Below are 24,066 nucleotides of genomic sequence, written 5' to 3' on the forward strand. Positions count from 1 at the left end.
GGGGATATGGCAGTGGATATTCGGCTACCTAATCCCCATGATGGAGTGGGAGCGTGGCAGAACGACGGGTTCGGCAGAGCCGCGGCTCACAGTACTGCAAACACAGACCAGCATCATAAACCCGTCCATCCTATAGTCCTCCTTCCTTCCTTCCTATAGTTCCTCCTAGTATAGTCCTATAGTGAAGTCCTCCTCGGTTACATCCGGGCCTTGGGCGACAGGCAGGAGACCAGACCGACCGCCGAGAGAGACCAGAAGAGACACTTGCTGCTGCTCTATGTATGGAGGAGGAGGAGGGAAAGAAAAAAAGAAAGAAGGAAAAAAAGAAAAGAAAAAAAAAAGATCTTCACACACCTTCGCTCGCGCACGTCCCCCCGCGAGCTCTTGTTTGTTGTAAATAATGATAACGATATATAACGATAAATTAAAATAACAATTAACGTTCCAGTTTCGAGGTATTATTATAAATCCACTGTTAAAACAAGGCTAAACTTGCCGGTTTTATTTTAACAGCTCGGCTCGGCTCGAGCGACGTTTTAAGAACCGCCGGGGCGCAGTCGGTTGAGTGTGTCGTATAATTAGAGAGAGAGAGAGAGAGAGAGAGAGAGAGAGAGAGAGTGAGAGAGACGAGAGAGAGAGAGAGAGAGAGGGGGGGGGGGGGGACCGATTCAATCTCTCAGGAGGATGAGAGGATGAGTGGAGGAGAGAGAGGGTTTGAATTGAAGAAGAGGAAAAGAGATAAGAAGAGTAAGAAATATTCCATCGCAGGGGTTAAAAACTCCCGATTAATAAATGATATCCACGTAAGCAGCAGCAGCAGCTGCACGGGGAGCCGTCCTGCGGGAATTAAAACCAAAAGTGCGCCTCGATCCTCCTCCTGCTACAGTCTCACAAGAGAGACCAACTGGTCGCTCCAAATCCTGTCCAACATGGTGATGGGAATGGTGGTTGTTGGTTTGGCTGTGTCTGCCTGTCTGTCTGTCTGTCTGTCTGTCTGTCTGTCTGTCTGTCTGTCTGGCAGCCTGTCTATCTGTCGGTCCGACTGGTCTGTCTGTCTGTCTGTCTGTCTGTCTCACCGCACCATGAGTTATATAGCTCAGTCTCACTGTTCGCTTTTTTCCACTGCCTATACTGCCCCTGCAGCAACTCTGCAGTGATACAGAGAGAGAGAGAGAGAGAGAGAGAGAGAGAGAGAGAGAATGAGAAGGAGCTAGAGAGCCCCCTCCCTCTCTCTGTGTGCATGTAGAGTAGACGCTTTGACTGTTTCCAGATGTGAGCGAAAGAATGAAAAAAAGAGAAAGAGGGGGGGGGGGGGGGTGGCAGGCTGGTATCCAGACATCATAATGATGATGATGATGATGATGATGATGGCAGAGAAGAGGAGAAAGAGGAAGAACAATATGGAGAGAGGCAGAGAGTTTGAGGAGAATGATAGGCTACTATGGAGGGAGAAAAAGATGAAAGGAGAGACAGGAGAGAAAGTGGAAACGGAGTGAGCGAGAAAGTCAGGGGAAGAGAGAGAGAGAGAGAGAGAGAGAGAGAGAGAGAGAGAGATTGAGAATGAGAGAATTCAAGTGCTGGTATATAAAGCCGGTGGGCCGCCAGGAATAACAGATTTTCAAGCAAAAAGCGCAGCGCTGCAAGACAAAATATAGGATTAAGATGTTTTTCCAGGCTGATCCGAGCTGATCTGAGGTGAAAGGAGGATAGCGTCGAAGTTGGACTTATACAGTAAGACCATGAGGTTTCCCAACATCTGGAGCCACTCAGTCCAACACACTGTACACAGTCAGGGGATCACAGTCTGACCGCTCTTTAAGGAACTACGTACGTTGTGGTCTGTGATGTGAACCACATGCATGTTTACCATTCATTTCTCTTTATGTATACAGTAGTATACGCAGCAATACCGTCCATCATGCACGTTGGCACCACCAGCAAGTCAAAATGCCTGCCTGGTCGTCCCTACAGTGGCTGCTCTGATGCATAATCAATGCCTCATTTACTTTTCTTTCTTTCTTTCTTTCTTTCTCTGGCCATGAGCCAGAGCTCCAAAATTGGAACGTTATTTATTAATTGATTGGGAAAAACCATACCTATTTGTTATCACCATGAAACTTCCCCAATTGAGTATACTTACACAAAGACAATAATGATTTATTGTATTACTAATTTTACATTTTTTAAATATACAAATGAGGCATTATTTAGGAAAATATGCTAAATAATCAAATATGAAAAATCTACTAACTGTGGAAGGTTATCATATTAATTGACTTGTATTGATCCTATAAACAATTTAATATAGGTCTAGTTTTTCCCTCCAATTTTAGAGCTCTGGCTCAATGGACTATAAGAACCAAAAAGAACTGAACCGGTTCCCATTGGGACCCAACCGGTGGAAAGGGGGTCTCTGTGTAATGGACTATAATTACTATGTGACATACTGTATATGTCACAACAGTAGAAGCTAACTGGGCAGCTCCCGAGTGACCAACCTTGTGGTAGAACCTCTCCTGGCCCGAGCAGGTCCCACTGATTAACAGTAATGTAGAAAAGAATGTGAAGTGAGGGGGCTCGCAAACGAGTCACTTCATAAGAGCTCTATAGTCTAAACAAACATTACAAATCCCATAGACTTGGCGGCCATATGACGCAATCTTCAAAAGCCATGCATTGGAGGGGCTAGCGGACCTCAAAATATGGCTGCACGCACTGACCGGTCAGCTCTCACTATAGTCAGCAGCAGAAGACTGTGGTTGTACTGGTCAGCTCCCACTAGTCATTAGCAGAAGACTGTGGTCGTACCGGTCAGCTCCCACTAGTCAGCAGCAGAAGACTGTGGTCGTACCGGTCAGCTCCCACTAGTCAGCAGCAGAAGACTGTGGTCGTACCGGTCAGCTCCCACTAGTCAGCAGCAGAAGACTGTGGTCGTACCGGTCAGCTCCCACTAGTCAGCAGCAGAAGACTGTGGTTGTACTGCTCAGCTCCCACTAGTCAGCAGCAGAAGACTGTGGTCGTACCGGTCAGCTCCCACTAGTCAGCAGCAGAAGACTGTGGTCGTACCGGTCAGCTCCCACTAGTCAGCAGCAGAAGACTGTGGTTGTACTGCTCAGCTCCCACTAGTCAGCAGCAGAAGACTGTGGTCGTACCGGTCAGCTCCCACTAGTCAGCAGCAGAAGACTGTGGTCGTACCGGTCAGCTCCCACTAGTCAGCAGCAGAAGACTGTGGTTGTACTGCTCAGCTCCCACTAGTCAGCAGCAGAAGACTGTGGTCGTACCGGTCAGCTCCCACTAGTCAGCAGCAGAAGACTGTGGTTGTACTGCTCAGCTCCCACTAGTCAGCAGCAGAAGACTGTGGTCGTACCGGTCAGCTCCCACTATAGTCAGCAGCAGAAGACTGTGGTCGTACCGGTCAGCTCCCACTAGTCAGCAGCAGAAGACTGGTTGTACTGGTCAGCTCCCACTGGGCAGCTTGACCAACAGAATACTGGGCAGTGTTCTGATCTTCGATCGGTTAGCAGCACTGCACAACATGGGTAACATTTTGAACATGCAGCTAATTCATTCAAGTTTGCAACACAATCTGCACTCAAAACAAACATAATCAATCTTTGAATTGTGAGGATCAGTTAGTCAAACTGACCGACTGAATGTCACAGGTTTTTAAACTCAACACCTACAGATGTGTTCTGTTAAAGTGTCCTTAAACAATGTACTGGAAATAGATACATTTTCTGTGGCTGGATACAGGCAAAACAAATACATGTTATTTTATTAATCAATTGATTGTGTTCCACCCTAACACAAGTTCTCAATCACAGGTTAAGAATTACTGGAATAGATATGGTAGACAATTGGCACAGAAACTATTGAATATATTTTCGGCCAATCAGGGCTGGAAACCAGTCAAACCGCATTGTCCATGCAGATGGAGTCCAGATACCACAGAGGGGAAAATAAATAAACTTTATACAAAGTGTAGTTTCAGCCAAAGCGAGCCGATTGGCCAGAGACACGTTCCACCATGCTGATAACTCCCAGATGTGCTTTGTTGGTTGCCATGCCGACTCTTGTGGTAACCAGGGGGGCCTGTACAGTGAGAGAGAGCTCTCATTTTCTCCATGTGTTTCTCCCCTTTCCTCGTCTCTTTTTGGTTCTGAACAAACCGATTCAGTCAATATATACGAAGTGCTGATTAACCCCTTTCAAACTGGCATCTCCTATTTTGGGCGTGTCATTGCCAGGGGTGTCACAGGGTATATCGGAGGGTGGGGGGGGGGGGGGGGGGGGGTGAGCGTGGGGAGGGGACGATGGCTGCGCGCCGAATTTGGCAGGGTTTTTTCTTCGCCTATTCCCGGCCAAAATTCCCAGGTATAGGCATGCTTTGGCTAGGCAAAAAAGGCTTTCAGGGTAACAGAGTTGTTGTTACTGCGTCCAAGTGGGAAAGAAAACAACAGTCAGTCGCGTGGTCAAACGTGGGGGGGATGAAATCACCCATCTGTGAGAGTGGAGGTGTCGCGACGTAGCCTACTCACAGTGAATGGTGGTGACACGCCTGGTCATTGCAAGCAAACTTTCAAAATTTCAAACTTTTAGAAATAGCTCAAACGCATTTAAGTGGTTAAAGCCATGGCCTGACCTTAATAACACGACACAACAACAGTAGAACACAAAACACACACATTATTCAGACTGGGATAAGGTCAAATCTATATAGGGGGGAGGGGGATTTTCTCTTTCCTTATAGATAGTAAATATTGTTGCTATCTGAGGCTTTGATAATCATCGACAAAAGATGATATAGTGTCACATTAAGTAATGTTGTATAGATTTGTTATTTTCACTAGTATTTATGTATTACAGTATTTATTGACAGATTCTGGAAAATCTTATCAAATTATTTTGGGGGAATTTAGATTCAGCAATGCATTAATATTAAAATGAAAATGTACCATGTAATTTGTACTTTTAAATGCTTTTTTAATAGCAAGACAAGTACTCCAGTATTTTAACTCAAGTGCAAAAATGACAGAGCAACTTTCACTATAGCTGAGTCTAGTAATATTTGACCAGAAGCATTGAGTACTTGAGTATATACTGTCTGTCCACACTGCCCTCTCTCTCTCGCTCTCATAAATGTCATTCTGTTTTGTTTTGAACCGTGGCCAGTGGATGGAGGGATTGATGGATGGAGGAGGGAGGGAGTGGGGGACGAGGAGGAGAGAGGTAGAGAGAGAGAGAGGAGGAAGGAGGGATAGAAAGGAGCACTGGCATGTGAGGGCAGGTCGTGGGAAAAGACACGCATGCACCCCAGGGGACGACATGCACACGCACACACACGGGATATTGATGCTATTTCTGCTTCCTCCATATTTGTAGTTCCTGACCCCTTTCTGTGTGTGAGCTCTGAGGTTCAAATGGTCCCTGGGAACCACGCACGCACACACGCACACGCACACACACACACACACACACACACACACACACACACACACACACACACACACACACACACACACACACACACACACACACACACACACACACACACACACCATGGTGTCCTGTGTGGGAAACAATACAAAAACAATACAACACTGTTGTATGTTCTCTATCAACTGATCTAAGGTCCATACCTTCACCATGACAGACGCTGCATGCTGACTAAACTGATCTAGATTCAGTTCTTACCTCCACCATCAGAGACACACTCTGTCCTATAGGTTGTCTAAACTGATCTAGATTCAGTTCTTACCTCCACCATCAGACTTGAAAGAATATACTGTTACAATATCTTACCTTCAAAGTGTCAAAGATGGTACAGTTGGAACTGAATCCATACTTAATTCACTGGTATGCTTATTTTCTTACTAACAGAAGACAGATTGTGAAAGTGAACACAACCCTCTCCTCAGCATTAATATAACCACCAATGTTGGTCCTCCCCAGGGGTGTGTAAGCTCAGCTGTACTCATAGTCTTCACCCTTTATACTATACTGTATATACAGTATATATACTATATATATATATAGCTGTCGTACTGAGGAATGTCTGCTTGAATGTCGCACCGACATCACCACATCAATACATTCTATAAAATACTCAGATGATACAGTTTTGATTTCTCTCCAAGATAGTGCCAGTGATCCTGGACTGCCACCAACACAGAGTAAACTAGATAAAGTGCCCCTCGGGGCCGAGGTCTCCACCGGTCAGGTTTTGTGGCCTCCTGGTGGCGCTATAATAGGCCAATGTGAAAAGGCCATTTCATCTTATACGGAATATACGCCTTGGATGGCAATTGGATGATTTGAGGCATTTTGTTCCAAAAAATCCACCTGTTGGTGGCGCTATAACAGGCCAATATGAAACGGGTGGGATATATTCCTGCAGCCTATAGTAGGAAAGTCTGTGAAAGATCGCACGTAAATTGCACGCTGCGTTCATGATTTGAGGCGTTTTTGTTCAAAATGGGCCAATCCTGCAAACTTTGAAAGCCAATGTTAGCCAATTAGGATGGAATATGAACTATCGGACAGATCCGTCTTGAACACATGACTATATATATAGAGATAGTGTGTAACCATTTGCGGGTGTGCGTGTGTCTGCGCGTGTGTGCCACTGCCTCCGTGTGTGTGGGGTCAGCATCTATGTTAATGTCTCTATTGTAGATGGTATCAGTATCAGGTGCACACAGTAATAAAGATAAAACAACTGATGTGAAGATAACTAATAAGTGTAAAAACATCATAATTACATGCAGCGAACAACTCAACAAAGCTTCTCCCAGGCCGTCTATACATGTTAAGTTAAATAATTGTGTTTTGTATTTGAACATGCACGTACTGTATTTGAACACATTGTTAGATACCCTATAGGCTATACTGTCAGGGTTGGTGCTGTATATGTATTTCAATGTCTTCCTCTGAAAGTATAAGAATCATATAAACTGCAAGTGGAAACAATATTTCAATCCATTGTTTATAGTTTCAACCTATAACATGGCACTTCCTGTTCACTCAACCAATCGCACGTGTCTGTGGGCCTATATACCGGCCAATCAGGCACTATAGCCATCCATCCTGTCTGAATGACTATTGACAATATCGATCCAGTGATGGATATCTCATTAGCCATGTCCACTGACAAACACACACATCACGCATGCACGCGCACACGCACACACACACACACACACACACACACACACACACACACACACACACACACACACACACACACACACACACACACACACACAAAAGCAGTTGACCACCATGACACACAAGTGGCAGAGACAAATAGGCCTGCATGTCCCCGGCTGTGACACAAACCAGAGCCACACTTACCTCACACCAGTTGCGACAGCAAGAACAACACACTCATTTGCAGTGTTTGGCAACAAGCTACTTAGAAATTCATTATAGCCATGGCTGAGCTACTAGTTATAGTCTTCATAAAATGTAACTGAGTTATACTTTCAAAATGAAGGTTGGTAGAGTGGCTGTGAATCAATCGAGGACAGTTATTGAACAGGCTAAAACAACCCTTTATGGTAGCACTTTATTTAAACAAACATCCTGTTAATAAGCATGATTGCTACTGAACATGTTATTTGTTAAGGCCATATAAGTTTAAATCTACAGTTTGATTTAGTCGAACAATTTTGATGCCGTCGTAATGACAGTTTTCTTTTTCACAGATCTGCTATTTTCAGCATGCAACTAATTGTAAAATGACTTATACGGGATCTCTTGTCCACTAGTACTAGTCCCTTCCTAACATTTTAGTCTAGTTTTTATCCGACGAAATTGTCAGTATATTTAGTCTTAGTTTTAGTCTTCATAGCTTCGTTTTCATTTAGTTTCCATGTAGTTTTCGTCAGTGAAAAAAGGTATAGTCAACGAACATTTTTCGTCTTGGTTTTAGTCGAGGAAAACCACACTGCCCTGAACCCCATGGTATACTATACATGCCCCCTCTGGCACGTAGAGCACTCCCTAAATCTGAAGCCATACAACATTCCTCCAACAGGAACGGTGCCGGCGGTCAGTGGGGAGAAACCTTTCTACTGTCAAAGACCAAGCGGAGTCGCTCCCGAGGCCGAAAACAAGAGCCAGATGGAAATGAGAAAGATCTTGACTAGTGATTTTATCCAAGGAGAATTCCGCAGCCAAAGAATCCCAGGCAGAGACACTCCACACGCACAGATGAGTCCCACATGTCACATGGACCCACCTCGCTCCTCGGGGGATGACATTTACCCTAACATCAGGGTAATAGCTTAATCAGAACTGTTTAAACACCACATGCACATGCACACACACGCTCGCGCGCGCACACACACACACACACACACACACACACACACACACACACACACACACACACACGAACACACATGCACGCACACGCACACTCAATGGACTTGGAATGGGTGGAATGTAGCTACAGTGCATTGAAAAAGTATTAATTCAGATCTAGCTGCATGAAATGGGAGAAACTGTCATAGATATAACCAACATGTTGCAGCCATATTCTAAAACGGTTTACATTTTTTCCTCATATACTGTATACACTCAATTCTTCATAATGATAAAAGTGGCAAATTTAAACAAAAAATGATTAAAATAAAATAAAGTACTGACAGATACAGTGAACTCTATGGGCATAACATTGATTGACAGACCCAGACATTCCTCATATTTTGGGCATAAAAGGGAGTGACAGATACAGAGATCTCCACATATGGGCACAAAGGGCACCCAGACGGTAGGCTACTCTGACAATGCCCCCGACATTATAACTGACTTCCAGACATAATGTATAGGTGTGAAGCCCAAACCACTAGTTTGGGGGTCTTCAACAGGGGGTCCGAAAGGGTGGGTGTCCTCGGTTACTATACAGAGGGGGCCGCAAAATCTCTGATATGAACTTCTGAGGGGAACATTCGCTGAAAATAGCAGATCTACAAGCTCAGAGATGCGCTATAGATGTGGCCATTTTTATGAAGTTTGGTGTGGAGGGAAAAAAGAGAAACACATGATAATAATGACGAATTATGCTACAGTATGGGAACCGCCTTCTATTTCAACATATCCTGCCACTCCGGCATTGACTTCTAATTGTCAGAGTGTCGGTATACTTTCTTATACTAAATTTAACCCTATACAGTATCTATGAAATCTATATGAAAAGTATTAATCATACAGTAGCTGCTGCAACACTGGTTTCCCTGCTTCATCTCTCTCTCAGCTAATGGGTCAGCATTGAAGACCCCTGCTCTAATCAGGCGATTATGTATAATCGCCCATGGTTGCAAAATACTTGCATAATTGTCATTTCCATGTCATGTTGAAAAATCTTACACTTTCAAACATTTTCAAAAAAATAGCATGCAGAAATACAGTAGCAGATCTACAAGCTCACAACACGCAATTTGATGCGTCGTGAGCTTGTAGATCCCGTACTCCAGCAATTTTTATTATATTTTGAAAGCATTATTAAAATATGTTTATGTTGATGTCATTATGTACAGCCTATATAAACAAATGTAATGTAATACAACATTCAGTGACTTCCGGAGCACGGGGTCTTCAAAAAGGGGGTCCTCAGAGTTACTACAGGGGGTCTGTCTGCCGTTAGCCTAAAATAGCAGATCTACAGGCTGTACAGAGCTTTGATTGATTGATTGATTGAAATATTTATTAGCAGTTTGCAGAATTACAGTACATTTCAAGCACAAACTCAATACAAAGACTGTTAACTGTGAGTGGACGACCCAATTAAGCATTACATTTGTTTACAAGAGGGTCCACCGTGTTCAATTCATCAAAAACGGTCAGATTGAGCTAAAGGTCAAATCAGGCTAAATATTGAGGGTTTAAAAGTTGTCTGAAAATATACATTAACATAAAGCCAACATATTAAAAAGGTAATATACATTTAAAAAAAAGTCTAATAAGCTATCTATCAATGAAAGGTTGAATCTGCAATAGAGTTTTATTATACATTATGTGGTGGGGTGACGGGGGTCCCTGCTTCACCTCTCTCTCTCTGCTAAGGGGTCCCTGGTTCATCTCTCTCTCTGCTAAGGGGTCCCTGCTTCATCTCTCTCTCTGCTAAGGGGTCCCTGCTTCATCTCTCTCTCTCTGCTAAGGGGTCCCTGCTTCATCTCTCTCTCTGCTAAGGGGTCCCTGCTTCATCTCTCTCTCTGCTAAGGGGTCCCTGCTTCATCTCTCTCTCTCTGCTAAGGGGTCCCTGCTTCATCTCTCTCTCTGCTAAGGGGTCCCTGCTTCATCTCTCTCTCTGCTAAGGGGTCCCTGCTTCATCTCTCTCTCTCTGCTAAGGGGTCCCTGCTTCATCTCTCTCTCTGCTAAGGGGTCCCTGCTTCATCTCTCTCTCTCTCTGCTAAGGGGTCCCTGGTTCATCTCTCTCTCTCTGCTAAAGGGTCCTTGGCCTGAAAAAGACCAACAGAAACACATCACAGCTCGTGTGTGTGTGTGTGTGTGTGTGTGTGTGTGTGTGTGTGTGTGTGTGTGTGTGTGTGTGTGTGTGTGTGTGTTTAGCCTGCAGGCAGACAGTGCACAAACATATTGATCATGCAATGCTATGATGATGATGGTCCCCAGAGATCGAGGGTAGTGTGTGTGTGTGTGTGTGTGTGTGTGTGTGTGTGTGTGTGTGTGTGTGTGTGTGTGTGTGTGTGTGTGTGTGTGTGTGTGTGTCATATACCAACAGAAATTGGAAAGAATGGAGAGACTGTTGGAAAGATAGTGAGAGAGAAGCAGGGCTATAGAGGAAAAGCATATCATAGCTATAGGGCACAGAGAAAGGAGGAGAGAAGAGACATAGCCTGTAGTAGCCTGCAGAAAACAGCACAGCTGTTGAGATGAGGAAAGAGTGAGAAAGACAGACACAGTATAATAGGATGATGACCGAGAAAAAAACCCTATCCTATTCTGAGTATTCTCTCTCTCTCGCTCTCTCCTCAGCAACAGGATGGGTGGAGAGTGTGACATGCTTTTACTCCCACCTGGAGGCTGGATGTGGGATTGCAGATGTACAGCCTGTCAGATCATTACTAAAATAACAGAGGTTGCATTATGACGAATGAAGCGTTGGTTAGCCTATGATACAAACAAGAAGTTCTCAGTCATTTCAGGCCAAGAAACCCCAAAGAATCATATTTGAATTGGGACCCCCAGCACTTTATATGATTCATAATCGGATCATTATTTTCTTCTTCTTTTCTTTTAATATTCATATTCATATTCATATTCATATTCATATTTATTTTTTGGTCGTTCTGTATCTGCTGCTACCTGCTGTAACGAAAGAGACAGAAAATAAAAGCTAGTTTAAATTATAGCTTAGGCATAATTATGATGAATGATGATTTCCTGTTTTTTTTGTTTTATCTCTAAATGTTCTGATGAATTGAAAATGGTGGACCCTCATGGTGTCGTCCACATCATTTTGTATTGACCTGGTCCTGTACGTATAGGCTACGTGCTTCCTGGCTGCATACTGTTAATACGTTTCAATCCTATGGTTTCAATCAATCAATCAATCAATCAATCAAACCTCTAAACATATTGGATTTAGTAAGTAGCAGTGGAATGTTTCAGCTCTTGATAAAAAAATAAGTGTCAGAATTTATGCATGTGACAGCCTATAATTAATTAAGGCATAATACAAATGTGTACAACTTAGTGAAATGTTCGTACTGAACACCAACACGTAACGTTGTGTTTTTTAAAAAAAAAGAAAAGAACGATCGATCGATCATTCCAGGTCTATTGGTAGAACTGGCAATGAATCACCCCCCCAAAGTACCTTGGCGCTCGATTAGTCACCTCTGACTGTTTACAAACTGAAGAAGAATCATGGCGGTTGTCAAACCAACCAACAGATGGCTAAACTGAGAACAACATTTGGCCCAAACTAGTGATTTTAACAGGCTCGACTAATCTCTGCCCCCCAGAGGAATAACTAATTTGAATTGTTTAAAAACATATATTTATCTTCATAGTTTTGCAGGCCAAGTAACTCATTGGTTTAGCCGCTGGGAGCCAGGCTAACGGCTAGCAGGGTTAGCTACAATAATAACAATGGGAGACCCAGTGGGACTGGACATGAGCCTGGCTGCTCTCCAGAGACAAGACCCCTACATCAGCAGCATAGTGGACGTTGCCAGCCAGGTGGCGCTATACACCTTCAACAGCAAGGCTAACGAATGGGTGAGTTATAGTATAAGTATGACAAATGTTGAAGCCCATAGTACGCACATTCTTTTTATGGCCATTTGCAACATACACTCAAGCCAGGGGGGTGAATTCAGCTGCCAAAGGCAAGGCGCAAAGCAAGCCTCAACTTGAATACATGATACCGTCCACATTGTGTCCGCAATTTGCACTCACCAACATTGCAGCTGCACGGAAATTATCCTCTTAATCAGCAATGTTTGTTTCATAAATATCCACTGTAGAGTCGACGAGCCGCTACTTTCTGCACTGCTAATTAAGACCACCTGCTTCGAATTTGCCGCAATCAATTTTTTTAAATGAATTGAACAAGGTGGACCCTCTTGTAAACAAGTGTAATGCTTTATTGGCTCGTCCACTCACAGTTAACAGTCTTTGTATTGAGTTGTGCTTGAATTGTACTGTAATTCTGCAAACTGACTGTTAATACATATTTCAATCAATCAATCAATCAATCAATAAAAAAAACGACGACGCGCGTTAATAATGCAAACGTGTGCTGCTGAGTGAAAACGAGGACCAAAGTTACATTTCCCAACTTTGTGTGAGGAGTTTAGTTTAGTTTATAGTTTCATATCAATTTGAAAGACATTAACATTTAAGCCCGCCCCCACAGTCAGAACCTTTTGTGTATCAAGTATCAACACTTCACTGTTTAGTCATGTCATGGTGTTGCACTGTTGCACACAGCCTCTGTATGACAGTTGATGATTACCACCTGTCTGAAAACATGTAAAGGTATTCCATGCAGAAATCTGCTATCTAGTGTTTGCTGTCATTCCAGTGAGTCTATATACTGTTACTGTAAGTGACTGAATCTGTCACAACGTCAAGGGTTTCCCAAAGTTGCCAACCGGAGGAATTGGATCCAACATCTGAGGATGTGGAATCTGTTCCATCACATTTGGAACTGTTTATCGTCCCACAGTCTGTCAGAGCTGCTATGCAATTACAATAAATGACGGTGATTCTCAAGCTATTTTAGTTTCAAGGTCGGACCATCATAACTCTTCAGAGGAACCAAATGGACCCTTCCTCGTAGTCCATTTTGTACACACTCAGTCTCAGAGTTACAGACGTGTAAAAAGGTCCATTATTCCATTTGGTTCCATTTGTGCGCACTCAAGCGTTACAGACAGACCTATAAGGGTTCATTTTGTACACTCTTGATTTACAGACCTGTAAGTGTAAGGGTCCATTTGGAAACCCCTAGGCATCTTTAAAGGAAACGTACGGACGCACAGAGTCATTTGGGAACCAGAATCGTTACTTAAAAGGATCCCTACAGTACTGTCCAACAGCATGTGAGGATGCTTGTTGATAACACCATGTCACTGTTTTGTTTTGTGCAGGAGAAGACGGACATGGAGGGAACACTGTTCATCTACACCAGGTAATGAGGAATACACATGTTATTTATACACTGATTAATCTGCATCCAAGTTTACCGTCAATTTACACACTAGCATGACTGAAGTAAAATGAGACACAATAAGTAGCATGTGCTTAAATTCATATTTAGAAAATGTTTCAGATGTCCAAAATGTCTGAGATGATAGAATGATGGTGGATGATGATGGTCATGGAAGGGGGGGAACCTTCTGAAAGCTTCATGGGCTCAAAGATAATCAACTTCAAAATCTTAAAAAAAAAAACGGTCAAAATGACCTCTCAGACATGCTAGTGTACTGTTATTTAATGCGAATAATAACGTGTTTTATTTGTATTGCACTTTTCATTCACAAAGAGTGAAAAGCAACAAGGTTACAATAGTGTCGAGCACAAAAAGGATATTGCTGACATTAGTACACAGTTTACAAGTCACGGTTACATCAGTAAACGAACTACGGTACAGTGCAACAATACAGTGCTGCGTGTATAAAAGTAAACAATACACTGCTACGTCAGCGCTAGTATGTAGTAGTGCCGGCCAAGCGTTCACTTATTTTTTATTACAAAGGTTGTACTGTACAAAAGTGAACAAAACCCAGCCCTCCACTTTGTGTCGGGTTCTTGCGTCGCCTGGTTTATTTCTCAATTACGACCACCTCACTGTTCAAATACAGTATATACCTTCTGGACATCAGTGGTTCTCAAACGTTTTCATATCGAAGACCCCCCAAAAAGAATGTCTGTATTGGAACCCCACCTGAGAATATGTTGACCGCGATAGCAAATTAAACATGTCGTTGACACACAGACATCTGTGGCAGACACATCGTACTCATCAGACCATGGACAGACGGTCTATTAAAGTATTAATCTTTCCGTGTGTGTTTCTGTTTCTGTGTGTGTGTGTGTGTGTGTGTGTCTGTTTCTGTGTGTGTGTGGGTCAGACTGGCGTCTCCCAGACATGGCTTCACCATCAGGAACAGACTGCGTCCGGAGAACCTGACTGAACCAATCACCAAAGACCTGGACTTCCAAGTACAGGACCCGTTCCTGTTGTACCGCAACACACACCGTATGTACACACACACACACACACACACACACACACACACACACACACACACACACACACACACACACCTCAGACAGACAGGTAGTTGAGCTACCAGGTAGTTGACCTGTGTAATGGTATACAGTTGAACTGTATACCATTACACAGGTCAACCTCTCTGTCTGTATATCTTATCTGTATGCCTGTCTGTTTAACTGTCTCTGTCTGTCTGCCTGGACCCGGACAACAGCCCAGCTTTAATGATATTAAATCCCTTACTTTTAGATAGTTTTTTTTTAGTAATAGTACAACATAAACATTACAAAGACTTTAGTTGTTACTGTACAATACTTTAAAACAGTTGTCATGCTGCACACATGCTTAAAATAGCTCTTGTTTGCGCCGCCCCTCGTTGAAAACAATGTATTTCCAACTCCAGCGTGTCTCAGTTCAGGGCTGCATGAACAGCTCGGTTTCTGCCCCCTCTATATCGTAACTCTTCCATTAGATGGCTCTGGGTCACCGTCTATATCCGTATATCGTAACTCTTCCATTAGATGGCTCTGGGTACAGTAAAGACGTAGCCACTAGCCAGCCAGCCAGAACGAACGGCAAGGCAAGCCAAGGCAGTTTTATTTGTATAGCACATTTCAACAACAAGGCAATTCAGTGTGATTTACACCGAACATCTTATACAATGGTAGAGGTAGACAGAGACAGATAGCCATGGAACCCCCTTAACCCATTCAGGACGGGAACCCATTTGGGTGTTTTAAGCATTATGTTGTATACTTTTAGCTGTTGTAAAATACCAGATCTACAAAACAGCAGATCTACAAGCCTTTCGCCGCGCTACGAGATTGTAGATCTGCGAAAGTTTTTGCGAAATCGTGAAAATGTGGCAAAACTAATGATATAAACTGATGAACTGTGATTAATCCGTTCTCAAATCATCTATTTACGGCTAGGTGTGCTCTCATGCTCTTTTCAGCACGGCTGGATAGCCTATTTCAACCAATTGCTTGGTCAGAAGAACTACCTGTAGTAATACAAATATTTCATTCCACTTTTGTCTTTTTGTCTCCACCGGGCCGAAGGCATGGGGACTCGGGAGAGATTATGTTTTGCACTCCGTCCGTGTGTGTGTGTCTCCGTCCGTCCGTCTGTTACCAGGAGACTGACTTTTGTAAAACAATTGTTTTGATGTTACTCCTCCAGATTCTATCCAAAAATCCCGCAAATTGTCACACACTATCTCTATAGTCATGTGCTCAAGACGGATCTGTCCGATATTTCAGATTCCATACTAATTGATTAACATTGGCTTTCAAAGTTTGCATGATTGGCCCTCAAATCATGAATTTACCTGAAATCTTTCGCAGACTTTCCTACTAGGCTGAGGAATATATCCCACCCTTTTCATATTGGCCTGTTATAGCGCCACCAACAGGTGGATTTTTGCAAAACACATTTTTGGAACAAAATGCCTCAAATCACCCAATTGCCATCCAAGGTGTAAAAATAAATGCCACCAGGAGGCCACAACCTGACCTGCCCTGGTGGAGACCTGTGCCCCGAGGGGCACTTTTTCTCGTTTCTCCTTTTTTGGGAGACTCCTCTGCATGTGTAGCACCAGAGAGCGTCTCAAGTACCACCAGTGGTACCAGTACCAGTGGTACCAGTACCAGTGGTTGGGAACCTCTGCTCTATTACATTAGATAATTCACACTGGGTGAAAAAAAATCGGTTGCAAAATCATTGGATAAAAATTATTAACAAAACAAAAACAAAAAAGTAGCAGATATACAAGCTCATAGCGTGTAATTTTTTTTAAGTCAAATCCTTGCCCCTTGACAGGAAAACATTTGAGCATCACTGATTTAGAAACATAAGGTTTTCAGAAAACTGTAATCAGGTTAGGGAGAAAAACATTCTTTGAAAAGTTTCTGAAATTGCAGCTCTACAAGCTCATAACACGTCGCATCGCGACACATTGTGAGCTTGCAGATCGGCTAATATCGGATAGCCAAAGTAACATATTACACGTTTTTCTTTCGTGGGAACTCCCTGGAACCCCCCCTTGAGAGCCCCTGGGGGGTCCCCGAACCCCACTTTGAGAAGCAGCAGTGTAAAGCACAAACGGAGCAGACAGGCGGCACGGTGTGTGGTCTCCGTTAGGTCCATATAAGGAACAGAGACATTGCACTGTCTACTAACGGTACTAACTGTCTGTCCCCCTCCACCCCTCTTTGGTGTCTGACGGCAGCAAACAGCCACTATAGATTAGATAGACACAACACTCAACTGATAACATAAACACACACGCATGAACGCACATGCACGCACGCGCACACACGCGCACACACACACACACACACACACACACACACACACACACACACACACACACACACACACACCTACATTCCACATTCTTTAGTCCTCTGGCTCCGTCTTATGGGTGCATTTTTAGGAAACATGTCTACTTAGGAGCCCATTAGACTATGCTCGCACATCCTGGTTCTCTAACATCTCAATGGCACGGAAGAATAAGCTCCAAATCTACCAAAACAAACTAATTCAACTTCTTCTAGGCCTTTGGACCAATGACCCACCTATATGCAGAGCATCTGGATAGCATTGGCTGGCTCCGGGTAGAAGACAGGGTCAAACAATTGAAAATGGGTAATAAAGAACCTTGAACCTTTTAAAAAGTGAGTGACACCCACAGCTACAAAACTAGAGGGAGCGTAAACAATGATCTGGTGCCGCCCACTTATAAAACAAATATGGGTAAATTCACCTTCCTCAGCACTGCTATTCAGGTGTGGAATGCCCCGCCCCCTTCCCTTAAAACAAGCCAATCACTGGCCTCCTTTAAAACAGACCTACAAGTTCACCTGTCAGCAGGTCAGAGGGAGAGGAGGTGAACAAATTACTGTTTTAGATTCTTGTCCATGACTGTATGTGTGTGTGTGAGTGCATGCAGGGACCCGAATGGAAACAAGACCGCAAGGTCTTTCTTCGTAAATCCCTTTGGACCAAAATGCCCGACTGACTTGAGGAAATCTGCTTTGTTGTCTGTGTAGATTATCCCATAAGGCTGTCCAGCGAGACGCCACTCGCCAAACTGTCAAAAATACTTCATCGCACAACGGTGAAAATGGCTCACAACGTGTCGCGATGTGGCACGTCGTGAATCATTGTTTATCTATTATATTTATTTAATGAAACTATCGATTTGTCCGGTTCTTCTATATTAAATCGATTAGTTTGATGACATAATATGCACCCCTACTTGATTACCATGGAAACTAGAGGCACAGCACTACTTGAAGGCCAAGCTACGCCAGGCTTTTCAGTGCCCGTTTACGTGAATACGCACACACGCACGGATTTAGGTGTGCGTACGCAGGGTTCGCGTTTTAGGGGAAACGTGCGCGAAAAGCCTGGTGTAGCCCGGCCGTCGGTCACATGACCTTTCTAGGTTGTCTCAAATCATGGAACCTTTTGTCGACAAAACGGTATCTAACCGTAGAAATCCCCAAAGTCAAGTACAACGTGCTTCAGCCAAGTTCTGAGTAGAATGGCTGTGGTGCTCAACACCTGAGGACCGTATAGAACTGTCAGCTCATTTAGTTACCAAGCTAATTTGTTATTACCACATTTTTTCCACAATGACAAACAAGACACCAGGTTGTGTTATTATAATTTTAGCCTTACTGTCTGCCTGTATGACATGCTGTTCAATCAATCAATCAATATCATCATCTGTCTATTAAATGCTAAGCTAGAAGCCTACAGCAGTGGTTCTCAAAGTGGGGTCCAGGGACCCTCCGGGATCCATGAGTGGATTCCAATTGTACAGGCTTGTAACTCTGAGAGCGTACAGTCGTACACGTATGCAAATGTATGCTCTCAGAATTACGGGAGTCTCTGAAATAACAACATTTGAGAACCACTGGCCGAATGCAGTATGTTAGCAGTTGGATTTGGATCAGTTACAATGTTTGTGTTGAAAGTATTTCAGTGAAAACATGGTACCAATGTTCTGGGAGTCAGTCTTTGTCCCCTCACCATAGTGGCTCACTACTACCCATGTTTGGGTTCCGGACCCAGCGGTTGAGACCCAGTGACCCACCTGACCGTAATGTCCTGCGTAGCGTGACCTGTGTGGGCGGGGGAGGTCGTGGAATCTAATCAGTAGACAGATATGCGGCTCTCAGAGGAGCTGTGGCTGCTGGCACACAGTAGCCCTCTGGGGTCTAAAAATACATGTGGAGATACCGCAAGGGGCTCACAAACACACACACCAAACTCCAGGGAAATGGAGGAGCTCTGCTGAGGCTGACTTGTACTCGCTCACACAATGTAGTGTGGTTGGTTTCATACCACTTCCGTGGCCACTTTAGCCCTGGCATTCTTCTTTTGGACATGTCATTATTAGACATCAGGGCCAGGCGTACATTATCAGAAATAGCCGGTCTATACGACATTCACAAGGCATTGCATCGTGATTGGCAATTGAGTTGGGAGTTTGTTTGTAGATATAGGCTATTTTCGCTATTCATTCATATTATTCCTTCGCTGTGACAGGAAGTTTCACATCCAGGAAACTTTCCAACAAACCATTATAAGCCTAAGGGACCAGAGATTAACCCATTCTGAACGGGAACCCATTTTGGTGTTGGCATCATGTTATGCTTTAGCTATTGAAAAATAGCAGATCTACAAGCTCATAGCGCGCCACCGAGTGGCGCGCTACGAGCTTGTAGGTCTGCTATTCTTGAAAAATCGAAGAACGACGGACATTTTTAGAATCTGATCTCAGGTCAGAATGGGTTCATCAGACCAGTGTGTGTCCCAGTGGAAACCTCGTATGAATCTGATCTCAGGTCAGAATGGGTTCATCAGACCAGTGTGTGTCCAGTGGAAACCGCGTGTGAATCTGATCTCAGGTCAGAATGGGTTAAATGCATTTGGCATCCCAAAACGCAGTTTATAGATGACAACAACGACCTCTGCATCCATGGGATGCACTACTGTACTGTTTTTTTTATTCTAGTTTATTTATTGCTAGCTTTAGTTATAATAATAATTTCTTCGTCTGTTTTCTACATGAATATAACAAGTAAGACGCGCAAACGCGGGAAGCGAATGCAGCTCGTACATATTTGGGTTTAGGACGTATAGCTGCTTTGGGGACTCCTTATATGGTTATGGCTGAGTCATGGTTGGTGACGTAACAGCGGGACAGACACTTGCATCAATCACAAACAAATCACTCAGCTCCATATATGGGCACAAAATCGGGACAGACAGACAGACACACAGACATGATCTGCTAGGTCTCATAGTAAGTGCTCACTGCGTTCGCAACCATATGAAATTAAATGGGAGTTAAATGTATAAATGTAAAAGTATAACTCCTAACGACTCATAAAATGTCCCTGGGACTCCTCTAAAAGACCATCCCTGCATCCCGGTAACTAAAGAGACTTGAGGGAAACCTGGGAATTACATAAAACTTGGAGCTAAGGAGACGTCAGGGAAGCGTGACCTCTCCTTTTATAGTGTTCGTAGACGCAAGGCAACACGCAGCACGTCACGAAACATTGTAGGCGAGAATGACACGAGGAAACATTGCACACCAAGTCAACGTGATATATTGACTTATTTTATGTTCTATCTTGAACTATCTTGTCACAACCTTTTACCAATGGCACTGTACGGCTGAATAATGTTTTTGTTGCTTCTTTACAAGGAAGATGAAACATGTGGTTCACCCTATTGTGGCAAAGAGCCGAGAACAACATGTTCTGTTTAGAATTAAAATACAAAACGGAACAGTAAAAAACCCGAAAACTATCTCATAGACTACCACATCTCCTGCAGTAGTTTGAGCATTGTGCTGCATGCAAGTACAGTCTACTCTACACAGCTTGTGAGAGGACAGTCAAAAGATTTAGTGTCCTCTCTCTCTCTCTCTCTCTCTCTCTCTCTCTGTCTCTCTCTCTCTCTCTCAGATCTACACACTCACAATCCATCAGTTAAGAAACTTTGCCTACCAGTGACATCATCGATGGAGATTCCAAGCTAAATAGAAACTACGACTTTTCTCTTACTAGAAAAAGCCATTGTTCTTGCATTAATAAAAGAGAGACAAGTTTTTTAATGTTGTTTCGAAATGACCAAACCTGCCCACCGATGATGTCATTGGTAGGCATGTGTCGGAACTGTCCACAGCCCCTCCTCTGAGACACAGAGTGAGTGAGTGAGACAGACAGACAGACACCTCTTATAATGAGTATTAGTGAGAACCGGACCAGGTATGGAATCGTGCATTTTCCCGTCAGTGTTGTTTGGTCGGTCACCCCAGGCAAGCCCCCGTATAATGGTGCCCAGGTCTCGTGACATCACGTGACATCATCAAGGATGGAGAATCCCTGATGTCATAGTAAATGCGACCTGCTGTCGCAGTTAAGCCCATATATGGAGGTCCCTGATGTCATCAATATTGGCCAGCAACTCTACATCTGACCTCAAGATCTCCATATATGGATAATATATATCGGAACCTGTTCTGACATTCCGATATGATGATCCTTCCTCATCCATCCTTCCTCTTCGATGTTTCCCTTGTGACTTATTTATACCTGTCCATTCCATCTCTAGACGGGCCCGCCCCAAAGTTATTAGTGCAGCCGTGCCTGGCAGCCGGCGAAGACTAGAGTTCTCAACATTTGAAATGTACTAGGTATTTGTATGCCATGTCCTGTTTGTATTGTTTGATGTCTGGGGACTGCAGATGGAAATTTAGCTAAATCTGGTATATTTACACTGCATTTTTAATGTAATGTTCATCAATATACACTGTCCCGAATAGAGTAAAGTAAACCCTGTACACTCACTCAAGACATGCTCCTAATAGAGGGTATGTACGTCGTGACATCATCATGAAAACCAGGAAGTTATGCGGGAACGCCTACTGAGTGCCAAAAAACTACTTCCTGGCCTTGACAGCCCATACATCCAACCCGAAAAGTCCAATATGATCGCATTAAACGACGTTAAACTCACTTTACCACTTCATGGATGTGCATACATCTTTATATGGCCAGTACAGAATTCATTCCATATGTTGACCTGACCCCCCCCCCCCCCCCCCCATGCCAAAGCGCCAGCGCACGCCCAGCAGTCTGCCGTCAACGAGGCGGATGCGTGCAACGCGAGGTCACTTCTCTGGTTACTGGTTGAAAACGGGTGTCGTGCTTTAACCTTTAACCTTTAACCCCGTCCTACCTCCAGGTCGTACGTAGGTGTATCCCAGCTCCGTCTCTGACACCAGCTGACCTTTGAACCTCACTTCTGGTTCCTCCAGCAGCCTCTTATGTCGGGGCCTTCTCTGGAACAGACCTCTAAACATGGCTGCTCCACACACACACACGCGCACGCACACACACACACACACACACACACACACACACACACACACACACACACACACACACACACTTGTATCACTATACTTGTGAGGACATCATCATTCTAGGACACAAAGTGTCACCTTTACCTTTCTTTGTTTTCCTTTTTTAACACTAAAGCGCGCCGTGACGTGTGAGCTTGTAGATCTACCACAACCAAGTAGAAATTAGCCTTAACTTCAACCCCTAATAAATCTTACCGGCTCGAACTACCCCAACCCGACACATACAGTATGAGTAGTTTAACCCATTTTGGGCGGGAACCCCTTTTGGTGTTTCAAGCATTATGTTATACTTTAGCTATTGAAAAATAGCAGATCTACAAGCTCATAGCGCGCCACTGAGTGTCGCGCTACGAGCTTGTAGGTCTGCTTTTTTTTTTGGAAAAGTTGTGAAAATGTGGTGCAAATCTTTGAATATTATATTTCAGATCGTTCAGATGAACATTTTTAACTAAAATATTTGCTTATAGGGGGTCCCTGGAACAACATATTTTGAGATGGGGGTCCGTGGCCCAATACAGATAATTCTGAGGGTCCTTGACATGAAAAAGGTTGAGCACCACTGACACATAGAAACATGGGTTTTTCAGAGAACTATTAGGATCTAGAAGCCTTTTTTTTTTTAAATCGACATCAGTCCAAAATGGGTTAAGTCAGTATTTTAATTCACCTGAATGTTGCTTGGGATTTCTCTCCCAAGTTGCTTTAAATGGAGCGTTAGGTTGCCCGGTGTTCAGTAGTCAACGCCGATCCTTGATGTGGGCTGTTTCTATCTGGACTACACCGTTGCTCAAACAGAAAAACGTAGCTGTTTGGTTTTGGTGTTCAGGAGGAGTGATTCCTCACATTGGATGGATTGGTTGAGTCAACTGTGTGTCGCCTTGCGTCTTTCTTCAGTACCACAATGTTGTTGTGGATTGTCTGTGTTGGTTGGAGACGTGACAGTAGCTGTGTTGATACTAGTCCAGGTCTCGTTTCCTTTCTGCTGTACGGATGTATTTCTTCTACAAACATGAGTTCATAGAAGCCCCAGGGACTGTAGAATAACTCTAAAGTGGATAACCATAGCTGTGGCTGTAAAGTACAAAATGATGTCTTTACTCACCAAGTCTTCAACCTCTCCTTGATGTAATGTTGTTTTAAAAAAAAAAGATATATAGACTATATTCAACATTTTAACCCTCCTGTTGAAAACAAAGATTGTAGCGATTCCTCAGAGCCAGTTTGAAGTTGTTTAAAAAGCAGACTCTGGGGAGCCGGAGGGACAGCGTTCTTGTGGATAAGCGATGGAGTCTTTTCCTCAAAGCACAGCTAATCCTTCAGCACGCACGCAGCCACCGGCAACACAACGTCTCATATCTCATTTCTACCAAACACAACCAGTGTAGGGCAAGGTTTGACAATAGCCAGTTCCAGGAGACCTTTTAGACTCGGAGGTATAGGACAGTCACAACAAGCTGTCCATGATGACAATTGTAGAATGACGCAACTGGTCTCCATACGATCTCAATGGTTCAGATTCAGCTACACATCTGCCCCCGCTGGTCTGGCAGCAGATCCAACCATCTTCTCTACTGTCTGTCTCTCCTACCCTGTCTCCCTCTCAGCTGTCCTGTCTGTCTCTCCTACCCTGTCTGTCTCTCAGCTTTCCTACTGTCTCTCCCTCCTACCCTGTCTCCCTCTCAGCTGTCCTACTGTCTGTCTCTCCTACCCTGTCTCCCTCTCAGCTTTCCTACTGTCTGTCTCTCCTACCCTGTCTGTCTCTCAGCTGTCCTACTGTCTGTCTCTCCTACCCTGTCTGTCTCTCAGCTGTCCTACTGTCTATCTCTCCTACCCTGTCTGTCTCTCAGTTTTCCTACTGTCTGTC

At 43.8% G+C, this 24,066-nt stretch overlaps 1 protein-coding gene across 1 annotated transcript in view; it reads left to right on the forward strand.

The window, feature by feature from the left end:
- Positions 1-11,893: 11,893 nt before the first annotated feature.
- The window catches only part of dcp1b (decapping mRNA 1B), a 29,168-nt gene continuing 16,995 nt past the window's right edge, over positions 11,894-24,066 (forward strand). The window contains exons 1-3 of the mRNA XM_080757920.1: positions 11,894-12,246; positions 13,623-13,663; positions 14,607-14,734. Coding sequence (XP_080614046.1) covers positions 12,118-12,246; positions 13,623-13,663; positions 14,607-14,734 — 298 coding nt within the window. The 5' untranslated portion in view covers positions 11,894-12,117. The remainder of the gene's footprint in view (positions 12,247-13,622; positions 13,664-14,606; positions 14,735-24,066) is intronic.

Source organism: Protomyctophum bolini, assembly GCF_963924005.1.
Source record: "Protomyctophum bolini genome assembly, chromosome: 23".
Taxonomy (NCBI): domain Eukaryota; kingdom Metazoa; phylum Chordata; class Actinopteri; order Myctophiformes; family Myctophidae; genus Protomyctophum; species Protomyctophum bolini.